General features: G+C 38.4%; 1 protein-coding gene across 4 annotated transcripts in view; it reads right to left on the bottom strand.

Annotated features, from left to right (window-relative positions):
• Window positions 1–2,536: 2,536 nt before the first annotated feature.
• LOC114664665 (gastrula zinc finger protein XlCGF26.1-like) overlaps window positions 2,537–25,161 on the bottom strand; it is a 63,920-nt gene continuing 41,295 nt past the window's right edge. For 2 of the 4 annotated variants that reach the window (XM_051925610.1, XM_051925623.1), the window contains exons 2-3: window positions 21,610–22,113; window positions 2,537–4,606 (exon numbers count right to left, since the gene is read on the bottom strand). In XM_051925610.1, coding sequence (XP_051781570.1) covers window positions 3,222–4,606; window positions 21,610–22,069 — 1,845 coding nt within the window. In that variant the 5' untranslated portion in view covers window positions 22,070–22,113 and the 3' untranslated portion in view covers window positions 2,537–3,221. Of the gene's footprint in view, window positions 4,607–21,609; window positions 22,143–25,161 lie in introns of all 4 variants that reach the window. The other 2 variants (XM_028818862.2, XM_051925628.1) reach the window with 2 other exon arrangements.

Below are 25,161 nucleotides of genomic sequence, written 5' to 3'. Positions count from 1 at the left end.
AGGTGTTACTCAATCTTATTCTTAATAATTCCTTCCATTAAATTTTCCTGTGATCCATGTTAAGCTTACTGGTCTATAGCTGCTTGGATCTGCCCGGTCACTCTTTTTATATAACGGGAAAATATTTGCCCTTTTCAAGTCCTTCAGAATCTCGCTAGTGCACAATGACTTCCTAAAAATGTGTCAAGTGTTTATATATGTACTCACTAGCCTCCTTAAGAACTAGAGGCTGAATATTATTTGGTCCTTGTGATTTGTTTGATTTCAGCTTATTTAATCTGAGCAGCACTTCTCCCTCTACAATTAACAAATCCCTCAGTACCTCCTTAGTAGTCCCTGTTACATTTTGGGAGGTTATCCACTTGCTCACTTGTGAACACCTCAGAAAAATGTAAGTTTAGGGCGTCCGCTATTTCTTTCTCTGTATTTTTTAATTCCCCTTAACTATTCCTGATGCACTTCACCTCCTCTTTGACTGTTCTTTTATTACTAAAATACTGAAAGATATATGAATGTATGTACAATGAAGCTGAAAGAGATGCTCACTGTTACTGAATAAGCCAATAACTGGCCAGCTAGCAGTCTTTTTGGCAGTTTGCGGCGCATTCACACTTACTGAACAATCCCCGATGTGCGGAGTTCAAACCTCACCTCTGACAAACTCTCATGGAGATAAGAAGAATTATTATTATTATAATAATTTGTGAATTTCCCCTTGGGATTAATAAAGTATCTACCTATCTATCTATCTAGAAGATGGGGAAGTGCGGTGAGTGATTTTTGCCTGTGACTATAGGATTATTTTTTCTAACTTTGACAACATTCTGGGTTGAAGGACTATTAGCTTTTTATCGTCTACCTTTGGGGATCTGTAGTCTATTTCCTTAAAAGATTTTATAACTTGTTTTTTTGGATTGTAAATTTGGGGGATACACCTCTTGTATATTAACCTGCTTGGCAATAACAGAGTGTGTGGGTGATGGTAATAATCCATTTTACAGTGCTAAGCCTGAATAAACCTGAAGACAGTAATCTAGTGTCATCTAGTGGATAAAAACTATCATGCTGGAAAAAATAGCAAATTTCTGTGTGTTTTGCCACCTTACTCAATATTATTGAGTGTGGTGGAACTATCAAGCAAAACACAATAGTGCATAAATTAAAAGCTGTAAAGACAGTTTTAGAACAAACTGAATCTGAACCGTAAGTTAAACCAAAGAATAGTGTGGAATGTGAATTGGTCATCAGATGTTGGCACGGACAGTGAAACTGATGTATACTGCACTGTTATGGCCAAACGATATGCCAGTGAATTTGGTTGCCTGAAGGTTCAACATGGTGCAAGAAGGTGCATGGCCAAAAGAAAAACTGGGTTAGGGTTAAATTGGAATCTAGCTGAAGGACAGTAAGATATTGGCCCCCCAAGCTCTGTTCCTAATGCAGCAACTATTTGTGCTAGAGGAAATTTCGGAGTCACAAAGCCTTGCACTGTGGTAGCCTACAAGAACACGAGGAACACATTGCATGTGCAGATCAGGTCCTGACATTCTACCTTCTCATGTTCAAGCTACAGAAAAAAAATATACAAAATGCACAAAGAATCCCACTTCTCCTGTCCTGATTGCAGCACTAGTCTGTGTGTGGGTGACTGTTTCAAATATATCACACAAAGGACGCATGCTAAATCTACATCACTACAGCAGGGAATGATCGAAATACCTTTCCTACTGAATTTATATTGACATTTTGGTATTTACATGTTTCTGTTACACGTAACAAACTATTATTTTCAACAAGAAATAAGTATTTGACTTTTTTATCCAGGGGTAAACGTAACACTAAGGAGCCTACCTTCCTTGATGTAATCCCCCATGTCTGTAAATCATTTAATGGCCAAGATGGAGATTGTCAAAATGATTTATACTCTGGCTCTTCTTGCAAGTTTTCAAGGGAGCTTGTTGAAAGAATATTAGCGCTGCAGAGGTATTCTTTACTGATTTTCTGTCAGTGTGCCCTCTGATTTTTTATAATGTCTGCACCTTCAAATATCACAAAGCATTTAACTGATTCCTTCCTCAGGTTTCGGACTGCACATAACACCAGTGAAATACATTCAGGTGGCAGTCTGTTTGGAGCTGCTGGGTGCAAACTCAGAACAATAGAGTCTAGTTGTGATCCATTGAGGAGTTTGTGGCTTTACATTAGACAGCAGTGATGTTATGCAATATACCTGGTTAAACCATGACGGGTTAGCCAACTCAAATAATTATGCCTGTAAACAAAGTGAATTAAACATGCAGTCCAACTGGCTGTTCAGGGTCAGTTCCCAAATTATGGGGATGTAGAGGTCTGCTGCTGGAGCCATCAGACTCAGACAACAGGATTCAGAGTGCACAGTTTAGCTGAAGGAGAACTAGCCCCCTCTAGTGACCAGTTGGGGGCTTATAACTGCAAGGGCATCTTCTTCCTTCAGTGGACTCTCTCCATTTCAGTCTTGATATACGATATACTTCAACATTAAAAAAATAAACAAATGATGCATTTTTGGTGGATGTTAATTTTCCATTGATCACTGTATGGGGTGTCAAATGTTTTGCATTTTTTGTTCTGATTTTGTAAGTAGAAACTTGTCATCCCTGGTCAGCCATTGGGTTGTCTACACTCACTAAAATATTTTTTAATCTCAACCATATTCTGGTGTTTAAGCCACAAGTAGAATGAATTATCTGGGGTTAGCCTCTGCTAAATAAAGAAGTTTATTTCTTTGGCTATTAGCTCCATCCACTCCATTTCTTCATTTCATTTGTGTGTGGTGTATGCGTGGCTGTAGTTGCCCAATCGCCCTGCCACCTTATTTCTTTCTTTTGTTCCTGGAGGTCTTTGCACGTGGTACTCCTGAAGGTTTCAGTTTCTGTTTGATCTGGCAGTGGATTTATTTCAAATCGGAGTTTCCATCCAGTAACCCACCATGAAGTGGTTTTTGTTTGTTCCTGAGCAATTTGTTCTGTCCGTGTCAGGTTTCTGTAGGCAAAATATACCATAGACAACTTCAGGTCCTTATGTCTTAAAATGAAATAGTTTGTCTTTATTAGTTATATCTTTGCTAAAGGCTTTTTTTTTTTAAATAATCTAACATTTCCATGCAGCACAATTAATTTTCCTCCAATAACATTCACCCAAGAATCCAAGCTTTGTTTTGTACTGCAGTGCCATGCTTTTGATTAAATACTGTGTATTACCATGTGCCTCTGAAGATGGCTCTTACGAAAATAGCGTTTGCCACAGTCAGAACAGCAGTATGGCTTCACCCCTGTGTGAGTCAGCGTGTGCTTCAGAAGATGATCTTTCTGTAAGAATCGTTTGCCACATTCGTTACAGCAGTAAGGTTTCACTCCAGTATGAATTCGTCTGTGTCTCTGGAGGCTGCTGCTATCTGAGAATCGCTTATCACATTCAGGACAGGGGAAGGGCTTCTCTCCGGTGTGAATTCTTAAATGGGTCTGAAGACTGCTCTTATCGATAAAATTTTTGCCGCATTCAAAGCAGGAATATGGCTTCTCTCCGGTATGAATTCTGGTGTGTGTCTGCAGTCCACTGCTGCGGGAGAATCGTTTTCCACACTCATTGCAGCAATATAATTTTACTCCAGCATGAATTTGGTAGTGTTTCTTAAGAGTGCCACTATCACAAAATCGCTTGCTGCATAAGGAACAGGAGTATGGCTTGTCTCCGGTGTGAACTCTGGAGTGTTGCTCGAGACTCCTGCTGTCAAAGAAGCGTCTTTCACATTCGGAGCAGCTAAACGGCTTCTCTCCAGTGTGAATCCTTGCATGTTTCTTTAGACTGCTCCCCGCAGTAAATCGAGTGCCACATTCATCACAGGAATATGGCTTCTCTCCCGTGTGAATTCTTTTGTGTTTTAGAAGACAGCTACTGTCAGTAAATCGTTTGCCACAAATAGGACAGCAATAAGGTTTCTCCCCAGTGTGGGTGCGTAAGTGTTTCTTAAGACTGCTCTTCTCAGTAAATCGTTTACCACATTCAGAACAGGAATACGGCTTCTCTCCAGTGTGAATTCTTGTGTGTTTCTGAAGGCGGCTCTTGTCAGGGAATCGTTTGCCACATTCAGAACAGCTGTATGGCCTCTCGCCGGTGTGAGTTATTATGTGACCTTGAAGACTGCTCTTACAAGTGAATCGTTTGTCACACAGGGTGCAGCAGAATGGCCGCTCCCCAGTATGACTTCTTATGTGCTTCTGAAGATTGCTGGTAGAAGAGTATCGCTTGTCACATTCAGAGCAGCCATATCGTGGAATCGGCCGGTGCTCTTTAGGTTTAGATTTGCCATTTAAAGTTTTTCTCTGTTCCCCACAAACATTGGAAGTTGTTGCATTTGTATTATGTACCAGTTGCTTAATGTTGATGGCATCGAATCTTGTTAGTTTCACAACAGGCAGAGTGTTATTCTGCAAACAGGTTAGTGTCAGAACCTGTAGTTCTGATGTTGACAGCTTTGTGTTTCCACTTCTGCATTTTTGCTGTAGCTTGCGATGAAGAGAGGACTGTGCAAACATAGCTGAGGGAACACTACTTTTCTTATAAACACCTGCCAAAAAATAAATAAATAAATAAATTATTAAGCATGTTCAAAATAGAAAATAAGAAGTTCAGAGTGTGATCTGAAAGAGTTGACTATTAAGTGTAAAACTGGTTTATCTGAACAGGAATAGGCCACTATCAGGTGTGTATTGCAGTGGTGACAGGTTCACACTCTCCTTCCGTTTACATATTTATTTATAATATAAAGTACCAAAAAAAGACATGATCAGAACAGCATTATCACCTATGACCCACCATGGAGTAAATGGAAAGAAAATGAATATTACTTGAACACAGGAAATTTATTAAACAAGACACCATTCAGTCCATTTGTCACTTGCAAAATTGTCTCAATATCTCATTCAGATACTTCTTAAAGGTTGTTACAGTTTCTGCTTCAGCTACAGAACTATGTTTTTTAATCAAAGGTTCTTTACCTTAGAAACTACCACATAATCCTAATGTTCTATTCTAGTTCTCATTTTAAACAAAATAAACCTGCTGAAACAAAAGTAACTGCTCTTGTCAAGAAACCCATTCACTAAATGCACATAAATTAAAGAGTCTAAAGACCACATTTTTGAAAATAACTGCACACAAAGACGAATAAGAATAAAATATAGAACCAGAGTACACGACACTTTAGTCTAAATAGTGAAAAAAGCAAGTGAGAAGCAGCATTCTCTCATCAATAAAAACTGAAAATACATAAATATGTCACTAAAACAGAAACTGAAATATGTAGAAATCAAAGAGAATTTCATCAACCAGGACACAGGCAGCTCAAGGTGCATCAGAAACCATGAATTAACACTGACTGGTGTGTAAGAGATTTCCATCACACAATGAGTATATCATCTGCAGGATCATATCCTGCAAGCACAAGTAGTATACATTATATAAACAAACCACACGGAAAAGACAGCACCTTCAGAAGTTCAGATATAATCATAATGCATGAGTGAAGGATCCATATGAACAAAAGGGTTTGAGATTTCTGAGCCATTGGAAATTCTTCAAGCTGAAATGCCTCCTTATGAGATAGGCTACAATATTTTCCAGCTGAAAATTGTTATCCCTTAAAGCATGGGTGTCAAACTCCGGCCCTGGAGGGCTGCAGTGGCTGCAGGTTTTCATTCTAACCATCTTCTTCATTAGTGACCAGTTTTAATTAACTTGACTCTGGCTCCTTAGTTGTTTTTTTTTCCCTTAACTAGCAGCTAGGCACAAATGAGACACGGAACAAGCTTCCGCATGACCAGCTCACTTGTGCCCATCACACAACATCTGAAAATAAAGAAAGCATGAAGGTCTCGGCAAGGTTGATCTCTCAGGTCACCAAAACATTTTGATGATGTTCTTAGAAAAATCAACAACAGCAGCAAAAAGCCGTGGAATTAAATAACGGGTTTAATTAACAGCAAGAATGAGCTTCTCATTAAGAGATTGGTTGGAGTTTGAAATCCCAGTTTAGCTGGTCATCTGTTGGCTCATTTCAAATCTCATTTCTGTTTGGCTGTCACTTAATGAAGAATCAAATCAATTCAGAGGACTTAATCCTTAAAGAACAGGGCTATTAAAATGGAGAAAAGAAGTTAATTAGCAGTGAAAACTACTCACTGATTAGGAAAAGGGTCAGAATGAAAACCTGCAGTCACTGCGGCCCTCCAGGCCTGGAGTTTGACACCCCCACCTTAAAGAAAAGCTGCTGGAGAAAGCCACCTGCAAGACATGTCCTTTATCCTTCATACTAATGTCTTTCACCTATATTCACTAAAGAGTAGAGCTTCAAATGTAATGGCATGTATACCCAGTACAATGAACTAGTTGTCACAACACTAGTTAAGATTTGTCAGCAGACAGAACAAAAGGGTAATTTTAAAAGGGACCAGAAGGTAACTGTATGTTGGGGGGGAAGGGAAAACATTTCCAGAAAAACCAAGAAAACCAAATATCGAATTTGAAACTTGAAGTTAAGAATTTAGAACTTAAACTTAACGCCAGCAATCTCTATTGTAATGGATGCCCCTCTTTGATTTGGGTGTGTTTCTAATCACTGACAAGCAGGACATTCATGGTGCTGACCTTTACACCACTACACCTGTGACATCACACACTTCCCGTTATCCCACCCTGGAAACTGCTAATACAATATCCACAAAGGCAGCACCCATGGATATCCAAGATGGTGTTTCAGAAAGATGTAAGCATATGGAAACAAAATTTAAATTCAGTGCTCTAACAAATCTCAAGCATAACCAAAATGTCAAAAATAATGACAGAAAAAAAAATTAAAACATGCAACAGTAGTTTAATACACACATACCAAAGTTACAAGCTCACACAGGACAATTCATCACCCACATTCAGACTCCACCAATCCATCCATTATTCCCTCACCCCAAATGTGATTAGAATTAGTAAGCAAAATGGCCGGACTGCATCTTCATCCATGTGATTCCTCTGTTGTGGCCTCCCAGCTGGGTAAGGTATTATAGTCCAGCCCAGGTGGGACGCCTGTCCATCTGTTTACAGCGGCAATGTACTACGCTGTCCTTTAAGATATTCCTTTTCTATGCACAGTTCATGTAACACTAACACCATTTTGTAGTCAACCCAGGAAGCTGCTGTATCTTGTCCCACTTGTGAAAGGTCTTGATGGATCACAGGAATGGAACAGTCAGGAAGCTATATCACGTATGATTAGTTTTTTAAAAAGAAAAAAAAAATTGGGTTTGGGTTGCACATATTAGGGATACAGTTTATTTGTTACTTGTACTGTTTTCTCTTTAGTTAAAAATGCTAAGGTTTTGGTATAACTTGAAAAGGCAAATCCTTGTTTATGTTACTTTTTTCTTTTCTTTCTTTCCAATAGACTAATTTTCTTAACATTGGGACTGCCAAACTAAAATGACATGTTTGCCCTGTGCCCCACCAACCTCCCCACATATCTTGGAGGAAAAACTGTATAATGCACATTTTTGATGCCTACTATTAACTTACATGCTGAGATCAGAGCAGCATATGTGTCACATTCAGGACCACCAGATTATTCCTTCACAAAGAAATGCTATCCTATAAAGTTCCACTGTATGCAAAGCTTATAATATTCTAACTTTATTTATTTATTTATAAATATTTAAATTAAATTTATTAAATTTAATTACATACAAGTTCTTTTATCTGCATACATGACAACTCTAAATGCAAACTCCTAGCATTTATTTACTACAGGATTTTATTATTCAGTATTATTCTGTATCAGATTATTATCTGATATTGCCAAAAGTCAATAAAGTAATGCCTATATGAAATCAAAAATGTGTTAAATAACAACTGATACAGTCATATGAAAAAGTTTGGGAACCCCTTTTAATTCTTTGGATTTTTGTTTACCATTGGCTGAGCTTTCAAAGTAGCAACTTCCTTTAATATATGACATGCCTTATGGAAACAATAGTATTTCAGCAGTGACATTAAGTTTATTAGATTAACAGAAAATATGCATCATAACAAAATTAGACAGGTGCATACATTTGGGCACCCCAACAGAGATATTACATCAATACTTAGTTGAACCTCCTTTTGCAAATATAACAGCCTCTAGACGCCTCCTATAACCTTTGAGTGTCTGGATTCTGGTTGGAGGTATTTCTGACCATTCTTCCATACAAAATCTCTCCAGTTCAGTTAAATTTGATGGCTGCCGAGCATGGACAGCCTGCTTCAAATCATCCCGTAGATTTTCGACGATATTCAAGTCAGAGGAATGTGATGGCCATTCCAGAACATTGTACTTCTCCCTCTGCATGAATGCCTTTGTAGATTTCGAACTGCGTTTCGGGTCATTGTCTTGTTGGAATATCCAACCCCTGCGTAACTTCAACTTTGTGACTGATGCTTGAACATTATCCTGAAGAATTTGTTGATATTAGGTTGAATTCATCCAACCCTCGACTTTAACAAGGGGGCCAGTCCCTGAACTAGCCACACAGCATGATAACAACAACATTTATTTATATAGCACATTTTCATACAAGTAATGTAGCTCAAAGTGCTTGAGAACCTCCACCAAATTTGACAGTAGGTAGCAGGTGTTTTTTCTTGGAATGACGTGTTGTTCTTCCGCCATGCAAAACGCTTTTTGCTATGACCAAATAACTCAATTTTTGTCTCATCAGTCCAAAGCACTTTGTTCCAAAATGAATCTGGCTTGTCTAAATGAGCATTTGCATACAACAAGCGACTCAGTTTGTGGCGTGAGTGCAGAAAGGGCTTCCTGCTCATGACCCTGCCATACAGATGTTCTTTGTGCAAATTGCGCTGAATTGTAGAACAATGTACAGATACACCATCTGCAGCAAAATGTTCTTGCAGGTCTTTACAGGTGATCTGTGGGTTGTCTGTAACCATTCCCACAATCTTGTGCATATGCCGCTCCTGTATTTTACTTGGCCTGCCAGACCTGCTGGGTTTAACAGCAACTGTGCCTGTGGCCTTCCATTTCCTGATTCCATTCCTTACAGTTGAAACTGACAGTTTAAACCTCTGAGATAGCTTTTTGTAGCCTTCCCCTAAACCATGAAACTGAACAATCTTTGTTTTCAGATCTTTTGAGAGTTGCTTTGAGGATCCCATGCTGTCACTCTTCAGTGGAGAATCAAATGGAAGCATAACTTGCAATTGACCACCTTAAATACCCTTTCTCATGATTGGACACACCTATCTATGAAGTTCAAGGCTTAATGAGCTAATCCAACCAATTGGGTGTTGCAAGTAATCAGAATTGAACAGTTACATGCATTCAAATTAGCCTAATTACAAGGGGACCCACATTTTTGCACAGCCAGTTTTTCACATTTGATTTAATTTTATACAACTAAATACTGCTTCACTAAAAGTCTTTGTTCGGAAAACACCCCAGTACTCAGATGTTCCTAGGAAATGAAAGACATACCACTGTTATCTTTTTTGTTGAAAGTAAATTATTATGCAGGCTGAGAGGATTATGCAGGCTGAGAGGGGTTCCCAAACTTTTTCATATGACTGTATATAGGACTTTGGCCAAATTTGACATAAATGTGTGTGGCGTTGTGCTTCAAACACTCTTAAAAATGCTGGTTCTACAATGGCACTTTATTGGGTTGTGTGGTAGAACCACTGCTTGAAGAGGAACAAAATCATTCAGGGGTGTTTTCTTGCGTATTATGCTGGTTCTTTGCGGTTTGAAAAGCTCCCTAATACATGATATTGCCAAAGGTATCAGGACTCTGTACCCCCCAGACCCCCCCAAATCATTGAATTCTGGCGTTCCAATCCATGGCCACAGGTGTATAACATCAAGCACCTCGGCATGCAGGTGGCTTCTACAAACATTTGTGAACGAATGGGTTGCTCTCAGGAGCTCAGTGAATTCAAGCGTGGTACCATGAGAGGATGCCACCTGTGCAACAAGTTCATTCATGACAATTCCTCACTACTAAATATTCCACGGTCAACTGTTAGTGGTAGTATAACAAAGCGGAAGCAATTGGCATCTCAGCCGCGAAGTGGTAGGCCACATAAAATCACAGAGCAGGGACAGCGCATGCTGAGGTGTCTAGAAGTCACCAACTTTCTGCAGAGTCAATAACTACAGACCTCCAAAAGCTCAAGAGCAGTGTGTAGAGAGAGCTTCATGGAGTGAGCAGCTGCATCAAAACCTTACATCACAAAGTGCAATGCAAAGCGTCGGATGTAGTGGTGTAAAGCCCACCGCCACTGGACTCTAGAGCAGTGCAGACATGTCCTCTGGAGTGACAGATCACAGAATCCGATGGACGAGTCTGGGTTTGGCAGTTGCCAGGAGAGCAGTACTTGCCAGACTGCATTGTGCCAAGTGTAAAGTGGTATGGGGGGATTATGGTGTGGGGTTGTTTTCAGGGATAGGGGTTTGGCTTGGCCCCTTAGTTCCAGTGAAAGGAACTCTTGATGCTTCAGTATACAAAGTCATTTTGGACAATTCATGCTCCCAACCTTGTGGCAACAGTTTGGGGATGGCCCCTTCCTGTTCCAACATGACTGCGCATACACCAGTGCACAAAGCAAGTTCTGTAAAGAAATGGATGAGCGAGTTTGGTGTGGAGGAACTTGACTGACCTACACAGAGCCCTGACCTCAACTCAACAGCACACCTTTGGGATGAATTAGAGTGGAAACGGCGAGCGAGCCAGGCCTTCTCTAACCCTAACGCTCACAAATGCTTTGAATGGTCACAAATTCCTCTAAACACACTCCTAAACCTAGTGGAAAGCCTTCCCAGAAGAGTTGAAGCTGTTAGGCTTTAATATGAAGTTGGCCCACCCTTTGCAGCTCTATGTATTAAGAATTGGATGTTATTAAAGTTCATGTGTGTGTAAAGGCAGGTGTCCCAATACTTCTGACAATATAATGTATGTGGACAGAGCAGAAATCTTTCATGAATAGTAGGCTACCGAGAACGATATAACAGATCACGAAAACCTGAACATAGCCTGTGTTTATTGTACCCAGCAAGAATCCTTTAAAACCTTAACCCTATTGGTATCTGTTATCATCAACTCATTACTATTTATTAACCTACTTATGGATCTAAATTAAGGTTCTTTCTGGAACCTTCCTGTGGATGGTTCTTTTGGGAGCCAAAACAGCTTCTCTGTGGCACTGCTCTGATGAACCACTTTGGCACTTTCATTTTAAGGAGTGAAGATTTTATATTTGAAAACATTCATGCCATCAATAACAATAGTGCATTACCCACCCTCTTTCAATAAGAACAAAAAAACAACCCTGATCATTCTGTAGTTTACTCAGATGAGCAATCACTTTGAACTTTTACCATGTTAATATTGTCAGTCAATGTTCAGGTGATATGCTGGGATGTTTGCTGCAGATTTCAACTCTAACCCAAACCCTCTTAACACTGTAAGGGTGTTGCTACAGATATTAAGTTAACAAGGTATTTTCCAGCAAAAAATCTTGTGCAGTACTCAAGCTATTCTGGAACATTCACATCATACATTAAAACTGTTTTCTTAACCTATTTTTATTTTGGAAATATCGGACGTTTGTTTCATCACACAGTATTACTCAGAAGCACATGCAACAGATTCCCTCGATTCAAGTTTTTACTCTCAGTTCAAATTTTCTGTTTTATACTCTGGTTTGTCTTTCCTTTTGTCCAAAGTAGGTGTAATAATTACAATAAAATGAATACACTACAACACAAATTTATTTTGTGACACAATAATCTAAGTACTAGATCTCTATTCTGCTCACAGCATGATTGATGAAGTACATACAGTATAGATCACCAAACCAATACAGGGCAGTACTGCAGTACTGACATATCATGCAGGAAATACCAGAACAAGAATTATAACTTGAACTATTAAAGTTAAAATCTATTATATCATGGTGCATTAATCTAAGAATTTACTGTACTTAAACATATTACAAGCTAATTTTAAAGTAGCTTCACAAATATCTAAGAGGGAGTGGGGATGTAAGGGACCTAAGAGCGCCTTTCTACAGGTGGAGGTTTTTGGTTATTTTCTCAAGCATATGATGGGCACAATTAAGAAAAGGTGACCAGTTATTGCTGCCTAGTTGAGAAATACACAATGTTGTCCTAAAAGTAAGGTGGCACATGGTGACAGATCAGTGACAAGTTGCTTTTATACATGGATTTTACAAAAAAAAAAAAAGATTTGAAATTATTTTAAAGAAATAGAGAAGATGCCTTCAATTAAGGAAAATTAAATTATATCCATTTTCTTTGGGAACATTTATATATATAAAAAAAACAAAAAAAAACAAAAAAAAACAATGAACTTGCACACATTACTGCCTTTGACCCTAGTTCTTGTTAATATTTTGAGGGGAATTATAGTTTCAGAACTTTAAAAACTAAAGATAGCTTCAGAAATGCCTCAAAAAGTGGCGGAGTGGTGGCTCTGAGGCTAGGGATCTGCACTGGCAATCGGAAGGTTGCCGGTTCGAATCCTGTAAATGCCAATAGGGACTCTGCTCTGTTGGGCCCTTCAGCAAGGTCCTTAACCTGCAATTGCTGAGCGCTTTGAGTAGTGAGAAAAGCGCTATATAAATGCAAAGAATTATTATTATTATTATTAAAAATCTGTCCTATATAACCTGAGCTAAGTAAATCACTTTTATCTTAAACGTTTTGCCTGTTTTATATGAGCAGTAAAACTGTTAATGTCTGTTTAGTGTCCCGTGTGGTTTTACTTCTATCAAACCAAATTTTTTTTACCCTTATTACTTTCATAGTTTTATATATTTCATTTAATAAAGAAAAAAAATGTACATACATAAACACACACACAGGTCCATAAGTATTTGGAAAGTGACACAATTTTCATAATTTTGGCTCTGTAAGTCACTACAATGGATTTGAAATAAAGCAATCATTATGTGATTGGAGTGTAGACTTCTAGCTTTAAGGGGTTTACCAAAAATATCATATGAGCCGTTTAGGAAAGACAGACATTTTTCTACATACGCTCCTCCCCCATTTTCAGGAGCTCAAAAGTATTTGGACATTTGACTGCCAAGTTGTTCCATACCCAGGTGTGAGCAGGTCCCCATATTATTTAATTTACTATTAAGCAGGTAAAAAGTCTGCAGTTGATTCCAAGTGTGGAATTTGTATTTGGAAGCTGTCACTGTGAACCCTCAATATGAGGTCCACAGAGCTGTCCATGCAAATAAAAACAGGCCACCATCAGGCTGAGCAAACAAAGCAGACCCATTAGAGAGACAGCTGAAACACCAGGAGAGGTCAAATCAACCATTTGGTACATTCTTAAAGAGAAGGAACACACTGGTGAGCTCAGAAACAGCAGAAGGTCTAGAAAACCACAGAAGACAACTGTGTCGGATGATTGCAGAATTCTATCCTTGGTGAGGAAGATCCCCTTCACGACATTTAGCCAAACCAAGACCACTCTTGGGGAGGAAGACCTATCACTGACAAAGTCTACAATCAAGAGAAGACTTCATGAAAGTAAAGAGAGGGTTTACCACAAAGTGCAAACCACTGGTGATCCTAAAGCATAGGAAGGACAGATTAGACTTTGATAGAAAGCATTTTTTAAAAGCCTGTCCAGTTCTGACACAATTTTCTTTAAACAAAGGAAACTAATATCAATATGTACCAGAATGTTTGAAGGAGAAGAAAAAAAATGGCTCATAATCTGTAGCATACCACATCATTTGTGAAACATGGTGGAGGCCGTGTAATGCCTGATCATGCATGGCTGCCAATAGAAGTCAGTCACTGGTGTTTATTGATGATATGAATATAGGCAGAAGTAACAGGATGAGTTCTGAAGTGTACAGGGCTGTACTGTCTGCTCAGATTCAGAAAAATGGTACAAAACTGATAAGACGACATTTCACAGTACAGATGGACAATAAGACAAAACATACTGTGACAGCAAGCCAAGAGCTTTTCAAGGCAAAAAAGTGAAATATTCAACTGACCTCAACCCAACTGGACATTCATGTCACTTACTGAAGACCAAACTGATGGCAGAAAGTCCAATGAGCAAGCAGCACCTGAAAACAGCAGCAGTAAAGTCCTGGCGCAGCATCACTAGGGTGGAAACCCAGCACTTGGCGAAGGCCAGGGGTTTAAAGTTCAGGCAGTAATTGACTGCAAAGGATTTGCAACCAAATATTGAAAATGTTCCTTATATTTATGATTATGGCATAAATATAAATATATAATATATAGCCCATGAAAATGGAGGGTACCAGGTATAAAAATGGCTGCCTTTTCTAAACAGCCCATACAATATTTTTGCTAAACCACTTGAATTAACGCTGAACGTGTACACTTCACTCTCATAATGATTACTTTCTTTCAAATCCATTATGATGGCATACAGGATCAAATTGATGAACATTGTGTCACTGTCCAAATACTTATGGACTTAACTGTACATACACACACACAAAAGGTTTTGCCTCAGACATTGACTGTATTTATATATTATATATATTGGGAAGAGATCAACAAGGACAGTTTATTCTACAATTTTCTTTAAATGTTATAGTAAAAGCCAACACAATAAAATAATTTAAGAGGAATCACCATTAAATGTCTTCAAGTTCTGCCTATCATCAACAGTTCATCACATCTCTTCATCTCTACTGTACCTCTCTCAATGGCTGAGGATGCGATCCATCATTGCAGCTCAACTCTGACATCTTGTGTATGTAAATGTGACCAATTATTGCTGCATAGTCAATAAATTCATACTGATGTTCTTAAAAGTAAGGTGACAGTCTGAGCACATGGCGGTAGATCAGGGTCAGAAATCTCCATCAAAGTCACAGTTCATGGATCCTCCAAAAGGATAATGACCCAAAACACACAGCTAAAGGCACCTAAGAATGGCTAAGAACAAAACCTTGGTCTATTCTGAAGTGGCCTACTATGAACCCTAATTTGAATCATATCAAACATCGAGGACAAACAATAAAACATGTATTCTGAAGAAGGCCCCCTTCAAACCTGACACAGATGGAGCAGTTTGCTCAGGAAGAGCGGGCCAAACTACCTGTGGACAGGTGAAGAAGTCTCATTGAGTGCTGCCAAGTATCGCTTGTTTGCAGCGATTGCCTCTAAAATTTGTACAACAAAACATTAGGTTAAGGGTCCCATCGATTTTGTCCGAGCCATTTTCATTTCTATTATTATTTGAAATATTTTGTTGAATCAGCGCTCTAAAGCAAAGCCTGATTTTTTTGTTGAATATGCAATAAATAATGATGGGTGCCAATTACATTTGTCAGTTTCAAGTTATTTCAGAGACAACTGTGAGTTCCTTTTTTTTTTTTTTTGTGGAGGGGTGCCAACAAAGCTGTCCACGTCTGTACACTCTCCTGTTCATTTTAGTCAACTCTCTATCAAGTTAATTGAACTAATGTGCTCATTACAGACATTACTCAGAACAGGGGTCTCCAAAACCTTGGTACCAGCAACTCGCAACCCCTTTCTAAGTAGCTCGCCAAAGGGTTAATGAATCCTACATAAATTTTAAAACTTGATTAGTCAAATAAGGGGTGGGAAATCTTTCCAAAAAATCATATCACGATCCTTTTAACACAAAAATCACGATCCACAATCTGAATTGCAATCTATCTTTTCAATGTGGCATACACTTAAGAGAATATCTGGACTCAAACTCATCAAGACCGAAGTAACACTTTATTTTAAATTTCAAACAAAGTTGAATTCAATTGTTCTCTCGTTCGCTAGATAAGCGGAGTTAAGGAACATGCCCCGAAGCTGGCGCGAGAGTGAGGAAGGCCCCTCCCCCTGGCCCGCTGCATGGTTCTTGGATTCGCGCAAATAAAATCAGTACCACAAGCGAACTCTGATACAGTGCATCCGGAAAGTATTCACAGCGCATCACTTTTTCCACATTTTGTTATGTTACAGCCTTATTCCAAAATGGATTAAATTCATTTTTTTCCTCAGAATTCTACACACAACACCCATAATGACAACGTGAAAAAAGTTTGAGATTTTTGCAAATCATGAAGTCAAAGGAATTGTCTGTAGACCACTGAGACAGGATTGTCTCGAGGCACAAATCTGGGGAAGGTTACAGAAAACTTTCTGCTGCTTTGAAGGTCCCAATGAGCACAGTGGCCTCCATCATCTGTAAGTGGAAGAAGTTCAAAACCACCAGGACTCTTCCTAGAGCTGGCCGGCCATCTAAACTGAGCAATTGGGGGAGAAGGGCCTTAGTCAGGGAGGTGACCAAGAACCTGATGGTCACTCTGTCAGAGCTCCAGAGGTCCTCTGTGGAGAGAGGAGAACCTTCCAGAAGGACAACCATCTCTGCAGCAATCCACCAATCAGGCATCTCTGGAGAGATCTTAAAATGGCTGTGCACCGACGCTTCCCATCCAACCTGATGGAGCTTGAGAGGTGCCGCAAAGAGGAATGGGTGAAACTGGCCAAGGATTGGTGTGCCAAGCTTGTGGCATCATATTCAAAAAGACTTGAGGCTGTAATTGCTGCCAAAGGTGCATCGACAAAGTATTGAGTAAAGGCTGTGAATACTTATGTACATGTGATGTCTTCAGTTTTTTTATTTTTAATAAATTTGCAAAAACCTCAAGTTAACTTTTTTTACGTTGTCATTATGGGGTGTTGTGTGTAGAATTCTGAGGAAAAAAATGAATTTATTCCATTTTGGAATAAGGCTGTAACATAACAAAATGTGGAAAAACTGATGCGCTGTGAATACTTTCCGGATGCACTCTACATAGCAAAACGAGAGAAGTCGCAAAATCAACTGGAATGTTCAAGCAAATTATAGGAAAAAAAAAAAACAGATCTAAATCCATTAAGTAGTTCTCTCGTGAAAAGCGGACAAATATACAGACAGACAGACATTGGATTTTATATGTTATTTATTAGTAAACCTTCAAAATAATGTGCAGTTAAAGACTTAACAGCATTCTCAGCATTTCTGGAACTTAGTAGAGCCAGATAACTATAAGAATCTTCACCAAGCAGCTCTGAAAATATCTGCTTTGTTTGGGTCTACATACTGTACCTCTGCGAGTCTGCCTTTTCAGACATGAATCAAAGTTCAGATCAAGACTGATAGATGAACATTTAAAGGACTCCATAAGTGTGAACCTAAGTGGCTACACTCCACCATACACCTGCCTCTCTTGTTGACTCCATGCAGTGCCAGTCATCTGACTAACTGAAAAAACACATCACACATGCAACTGGACATGTGAATACTCTTGTGAAGTGAAACAAAATGACAAATGAATAAGTCATATCTGTGTATTTGGCATTGCATTGTTTTGTTTTGACAGCATTCATGTTTTAATTCAATAGTGTGAGATACACTAGAAAATGCATACAGATATACAAAATGAACTTGCAGGTGAACTAAATATTTTTTGTGATGTTTTAATGCAAAATTTGAGGTGTGGACACCAACATTTTGTAAATGTTCAGGCAAAACAAGCTTATTCAGTTTGTTTGGGTTGAAATAAGCTATGAGAATAAACGTTAGAAAACATGAGTAGCTCTCGGCCATTTTCATTTTGTAAAAGTAGCCCTCGAGGGGGAAAATAGGCTGGAGACCCCTGGTTCAGAACATAAAAAAAACATATTCACCTCTTTGAAAGTTCTACACAGCATTTGACATTTTTGATGCTAGTGTTCCACGTTAATTACAAATATTAAACACATAGGTATTGACCCCCTTCAAGTCAGTATCTAGTGCATCTACTTTTGACAGCCATGACAGCTTTGACTCTGTGTGCAAAAGTCTCTATCAGCTTTCCACATGTGGACACTGCCATTTCCCCCTCAGTCTTCTTTGTAAAACTGCTTAATCCAAGCAAACATCAGCACAAATGAAGACAAAATAATTGACCATAAAAATATAATGCACACATTTAGAGACTACTATAAAACCTTATACTCTACCGAGATTAAAGAAGACAAGACACAATCTAAGGCATTTCTGGACACATTACATATACCACAGATAGATACTCTTTGGGCAGAGGAATTGGATAAACCTCTGGCACTATTAGAATTACTAGATGCTATAAACTCACTGCAGAGTGCGAAAGCAGTAGGCCCCAATGGCTACTCTGCTGAACTCAGCTAGCTCCCCTTCTATTAGCAACATTTACAGAAACTAGAGAAAATAAAATTCTACCACAAACTTTTCAACAAGCATTAAGTACTGTCTTTCCTAAGCAAAATAAGGACTTATTAAAATGTGCATCGTACAGACCAATCTCACTTCTGAATAACACTGTAAGATACTCTCCTAAGTCCCAGCTAGAAGGATGGAAAAAGTACTACCTTTGGCATTATCACAAGACCAAACTAGATTTATTAAAGGCAGACACTTAGCTTCCAATCTCCAACGCCTGTTTAATTTGTGAATTTCCCATTGGGATTAATAAAGTATCTATCTATCTATCTATCTATCTATCTATCTATCTAATGTAATATATTTACCCACAAAATCAAACACCCCAGAGATTATATTATCGTTGGATGCAGAAAAAGCATTTGACATGGTTGAATGGAACTACCTTTTCAGTACATTGGAGAAATTTGGTTTGGCCCGAACATTTGTGAATGGACCAAATTACTATATACCAATCCAGAAGCTTCAGTTTGCATTAACATCATCAGTTCAGACTACTTTAAACTAGAATGTGGTACCAGACAAGGATGCCCCTTGTCTCCACTGCTTTTTGCAATCGCCATTGAGCCACTTGCAATTTACTGTTGAAATGCTATTGAGATAAAGGGATTATCAGATAAGGACTGGAACAAAATGTTTATCTATATGCAGATGATATGGTACTGTATATATCAGACCAACAAACTACTGTGCCTGCAGTCCTAACAGCACTAACAGAATTTCAAAAGATTTCTGGTCTCAGAATCAATTTGAATAAAAGTGTGCTCTTTCCAGTGAATTCTCAAGCACACAATACAAGATTGAACACCTTCCCTTTTATCATCGCAGACCAGTTTAAATACCTAGGGGTAAACATCACAAGTAAATATAAATCTCCGTTAGCAACACAATTTTGCCGTCTGTATGGCAAAAATTAAGTAAGACTTGCATAGATAGTCAACCCTTCATCTCACATTAGCTGGAAGAATTAACGTTGTTAAGATGAATATCCTTCCTAAGCTTTTCTTTTCATTTCAAAACATTCCAATATACATCAATAGATAATTTTTTAAGAAATTAGACTCAACCATAACCTCATTTATTTGGAATTCAAAACATCCACGTATCCAAAGGGCGACTCTACAAAGACCCAAGGCAGAAGGTGACATGGCTATACCGAACTTCCAATTTTATTACTTGGCAGTAAATATACAAGCTATAAAAACTTGGACATGGACACAGATGAACACACACAGGCTTGCTCCGCAACAGAAATAAAATCCTGCAGTACTTCTTTATATTCCTTGCTTGGTACCCCTATAAATACAAGTTATCGCAAATATACTAACAACCCAATTGTGCTTCACTTACTCAGAATACGGAACCAATGTAGAAAGTATTTTAAGATAGAGAAGCTTTTATCTGTGACACCTCAGCAACCTTTTTCCACCCTCTGAAATGTACACAGTTTTTAATACCTGGAAAACATTTGGGATTAAATCACTTAAGAGATCTGTACATAGACAACATTTTTGAATCCTATGAACAATTACACAAATTTAACTTTCCTGCAACACATTTCCTTCACTACCTTCAAATCTTTGTTCAACAGAACCTGTCCAATTTTCCTCACCTCCCACCTACCTCTATACTGGAAAAAATATTGCTCAGTCTCAAGGACTCAGCATTTCTCCAATATATAAAACTATTTTACAGTCCCTCCCTTTCAAAGATCCAAGAGAAAAGTGGGAAAAGGATCTCTCACTCAATATCTCAGAAAAGGAGTAGAAAGTAGCAATGCAGAGAATTCACTCGAGCTCCATATGCGCAAAGCATAAAATTATTCAACTTAAAATTATATATTGAGAACATCTGTCTCATTTAAAATTGTCCAAAATGTTTCCAGGGAAAGATCCAACCTGTGAATGCAGCAATCAAGTTCCAGCATCACTGGGTCACATGTTTTGGGCCTTCGCCAAATTAACATCATTCTGGGCCAAAATCTTTAAATGCTTTTCAGACAGCTTGGAGATCACAATACCTCCTAACCCATTAACAGCAGTGTTTGGTGGGCTCACAGAGGGGCTTAAAGTGGAGAAGTACAAACAAACTGTAATTGCCTTTACCTACACTACTGGCACATAGTCTTATCTTAGTCAATTGGAAGAATCCTAACTCTCCCCTATTTTAAGTCAGTGGGTAACTGATGTTATATACTATTTGAAACTGGAAAAAATCAAATTCGCACTTAGAGGATCTGCACAAAACTTTTTCAATAACATCTCAGGTTCTCTCCTCTCTTTTACTCCATTTATCTTTATTCATTTATTATTTTATCTATTCATTTGTCTTTACTAGCATAATGTCTTACACTGCTGGCCTAACTCTCTTTCTCAGGGTTGGGGTTTGATTTGTTTCAAACCTTTTTCTTTTTGTAAAGCTCGAGTTGTGTGTGGAGTGTTATTTGATTTAAAAAAAAATCAATAAAATTAAAATAAAAAAGCTTAAACTTTATCAGGGTGAATGGTGATTGTAAGTGAACAGACTTTGTCAAGTCCAGATACAAATCCTCAATTGACTCAACCACACCGAGATGTTAACATTGTTGTTTTAAGCCATTCCTGTGGAGCTTTGGCTTTTGGTATATATTGTAACTTGTGTTTTACAGTCCCCTTTTGAAAGAGTGGTCTGAACCATTCTTTTGTCTTCATTGTATAGATTAGACCATCATATTGACTCAGGACAAGTGGACATTTAGACTTCAATCAACTGAAACCCCAGTCAGCCGATCTCCATTGAACAAATTATGGGCCTTCTAAAACCAATTGGCTGCACCAGTGATGATTTAGGGGTGAACACCTGTGAGATCTATTATTTAGTTATATTTCCTCCATTTTATACGTTTAGACTTTACCACAAATGACAGCTTAATTAAGACAACTTTGCGAAGATCTGTTTTTAACATTTAGAGTTTTTTTTTCCTGTTTTTCTATTTAAAAAAAGCCAAATAAAATCAACTGATTCAACGTTGTGAAACAATAAAATGAGAAAACTGCCAAAGGGGAGTGAACACTTTTCATAAGCACCGTACTATGTGATAAATGGCCTGCTCAATTCAAAATTCTATCATGTGAGAAAACTCAGTGTGTATGGTCTTTCACTTTTTACCGCACAATTTATTCATCTAAACAAGCCTTAGTTTCCAAGTTGCACAAAAAAGCAATTGGGCACCGTTTATGTAAACCTCAGGCTCAAAAAACAAACTTCTTTTAGCACCTACCATTTTTAGTGGGAGATGATGCTTTCTCAGTCCTCTTCAAGTCTGAATCCAATGATTCCGACTTCACCTGGAGAGAGTGATCCTGTAGGGAGAAGGGCCCACTCAATGTGGAGCCTGGCCCGGTGACTATTTCTTCCTCTTCTTCTTCTTCTTGTTCTTCTAGAGAAACAGCTTCTGATTTAAAGTTTTCTTGCTTGACTCGGTTTGTAATTCCCTGCTTGTGTATGTCAGACTGGTCAGATTTCTGCTCAGCCTTTTTCATGAAATGGATGCACTCCAGTTCACAGTCCTCTTCCTTAATGGCTACACCTCTTTTCTCTATAGTGTTCGTGAAGACCCGGCTCCTGTGTAGTACTACATTGCTTCTTTCCTTGACTTTACCTCTGTCTTCTGAGGGTCCTTCTTCACATGTATATTTCACCTCTAGGGGCTCCAAAATAGCCTTTGATATTTCCTCCATTTTATACGTTTAGACTTTACCATAAATGACAGCTTCTTCTTCTTCTTCGTCTTCCTCCTCTTCTCCTCCACCTCTGTATAAATAGAACAGGGTAGAATTAGTCACAAAGAAATGAAGAACACTGAGTTTCATCCCAACTATCTGACACACCGAGTATGTCAAGAAACGCTACTGGGACTCCTTTAAACCCACAGCAATATGCCTTTATAGTGCTTGACTGGGACTGGGACTGCTCTCCTACCTTTAGCCAAGTCAAGCATTTTTCTTTCTTTTTAGTAATTCTAATGTGTATTTTATGGGAGTTGTTTGTTTTAATATTTCTTGAGTATCTGTAAAAAGCTAAATTTTCTCCCTTGAAACAAATAAAATATGGTCTGTCAAAATCCTCCTTAATAAACGAGTAAACCAAATTATTTAATTTCCAGAAACTGCACTTCATCCTTCCTTTCTACCCACTGGCCATGCATAGAAAAAGAAAAAAAAATCTTAGAAGGTGCTTTGTGTTCTTACAGTAAAGTGATATCAATAACCATTAGGCAGAAAAAGATGGAAATTACTTCATGACCAGACTTCAGATTCACTAGCTACGGTTTCTCAGTGTGACATAATTTTGCAATTATATAACAAGATACAAATGGAAAATATTCCTAAATTACTCACAATGTCTATTTTATAGTACACAAAACAAGACAAATACTGACAGCTGTGTTTAACTTGGAGACCCCAATCACACTCGGACCTTAATTTATTTCTTCAGAACCTTCTAAAAACAAAGAGACCACTCTGGGTCTGCACAGATTTAGGCCATAAAGCAGAGAGTTAGAAATTCTAAAGCTTAACCCGGACGCTAAAGCTCACGAGCAGTGATCTCTCTCTGAGTGCAGTGTGTGAGCCATCATTCACACAGTTTATAAATAAACAATGGTGTCAAAAATGGTGGTTAGAGAAAAACTGTGCATGATTGATGTGGAACTTCTGTCTGTCTCGCTGCACCCCATTCATCTGCCCAGAGAACTTCATCACGCCAACACCATCTCCATTTGCGATACGGAGACTTTTAAACAGTGTGCACTGAACAACACACTTCACAATTGTTTACCGGAGCAAAAACGTCACTGGGTCCATCAGACCATTACTGTGTCCAGTTTATTCCAACCTATAAACCCATCTTTAAGAGAGAAAAGCTGGAAAGCAAACAAATTAAAGTGTTGGATGAGGACTCTGTAGAGTACCTCTAAGGCTATTTTGAGGGTACTGACTGGTCAGTGTTTGAAAAATCCTGTGCTGACATTAATGAACTGACAGACACTGTGAGGTGTTACATACAATTATGTGAGGACACCATAATACCCAGCCAAAATACACCCTAACAACAAGCCGTGGATTACCAGAGAGCTACAACAATTGTTGAAATGCCCTTTTTTTTTTTTCCTTCGGGTTAACATGGAACGTTAACGGAACAGAAGGAGAGGAAACGTGAAAGAAACCAGTCCAAGCTGAAGTACACTATATTGCCAAAAGTATTGGGCCTTTACACACACGTGAACTTTAATGACATCCCATTCTTAATCCATAGGCTTTAATATGGAGTTGGCCCACCCTTTGCAGCTCTAACAGCTTCAACTTTTCTGGGAAGGCTTTCCACAAGGTGTAGGAGTGTGTTTAGGGGAATTTGTGAGCATTCAGAGCATTTGTGAGGGTTAGGATTAGAGAAGGCCTGGCTCCTAGCAGTCTCCACTCATCCCAAAGGTGTTCTATCGGGTTGAGGTCAGGGCTCTGTGTAGGTCAGTCAAGTTCCTCCACACCAAACTCCCTCATCCATTTCTTTACAGACCTTGTTTTATGCACTGGTGTGTGCGCAGTTATTATTTTTTTTTTTTTTATTGTTTGAGAAAAATATTATTAATAAAATAATAAATAAAAAAAAACTTTAAAAATAAAAATAAATTAACAATGAAGACTCACTAATGTGCTTGTATTGTTTACTGAAGTGCCTTGTTACAATGTTTTTAGTTTTTCCCATCTTTAGCCAATACTAGGGGGCTTTGCCCCCTGCTCACTTTGCTTGCCAACCCCCAGGCTGCGCTACGTGCCAGCCACTTTGCGTCTCTGCCGCTCGCGTATGTGTATTTCACTTTCACCAAACAACAAATCTTTCAATTATCACAGATACGCCTCTTCATTGGGAAGAAACACTACTTTTCCCTGATGGCAACACGAATTAGATGACCTACAAGTCTCCGACTTAAAGTTTAAAGCCGAACAATAACTATATACTTCTGTCATATCACCTATGTTCATATATTCAATATCTTTTTGCTGTTCCATTATTTCACCAAGTAATAATTTCTTTGTTATCTCTAATGTGATCTTTACTATCAGCTTTGTGAGACTGTCGAATTTTAGTACTTTCGTTATCTCTAACCTTCTCTGCATGTGTATTGTGCCAACGTTTTTGGACTTCTTATGACATTCTACTTTGTCTTCTATTCTGTCTTATTTCTGAACCCGCTTGGAGCTGAGAGCACAGGAACTGTGTCTGACAATAGCATTCATACGAAAGAAGAAGTGATTGGACTGTGAGCGTGGTTGTAAATGTTTGACAGGAGGGCAGGACTTGGCAAAATCTCTTGGCAAAAAGTCTCATCTCACAGGACCTGAAATTATCTCTTGCGGGAGCTGAAATTATTCCGAGAAAGTCTAGTCTCAGGATTTCCTTTTATAATAGAGAGATAATGTTTTGCTGGCTGTGCAAATAAATTCTTCCATGATTGGTGGATCAAGACCTTCACAAATGTGTTAGCAAATATGCAAATTTACTGGATAGTTGGCAAAGTAAGAATTGCACCTTTGAGTTCATTGGAGGAATAAATTCAGCAATCATAACTGACATTAGAAAAATTAGAAAGTGAGGTAGGCTGACTTTAGATAGTCCATGAATCAACGGAAATAACTTTAAAAAATTAAATGTAAGCATTAAAGTGAATCCATTCATAAAACTGTATTCACTGGCAAAAAAAAAAATTCAACAGCATGTGACAGTTCAGCTGATCTTGGGAATATTTCAGATTTGTATATAAAACAATTTAAAT

The sequence above is a fragment of the Erpetoichthys calabaricus genome, chromosome 1 (assembly GCF_900747795.2).
Source record: "Erpetoichthys calabaricus chromosome 1, fErpCal1.3, whole genome shotgun sequence".
NCBI classification, from domain to species: Eukaryota; Metazoa; Chordata; class Cladistia; order Polypteriformes; family Polypteridae; genus Erpetoichthys; species Erpetoichthys calabaricus.
The sequence above is the reverse complement of the archived record's forward strand: the minus strand, read 5'-3'. Positions and strand labels throughout refer to the sequence as shown.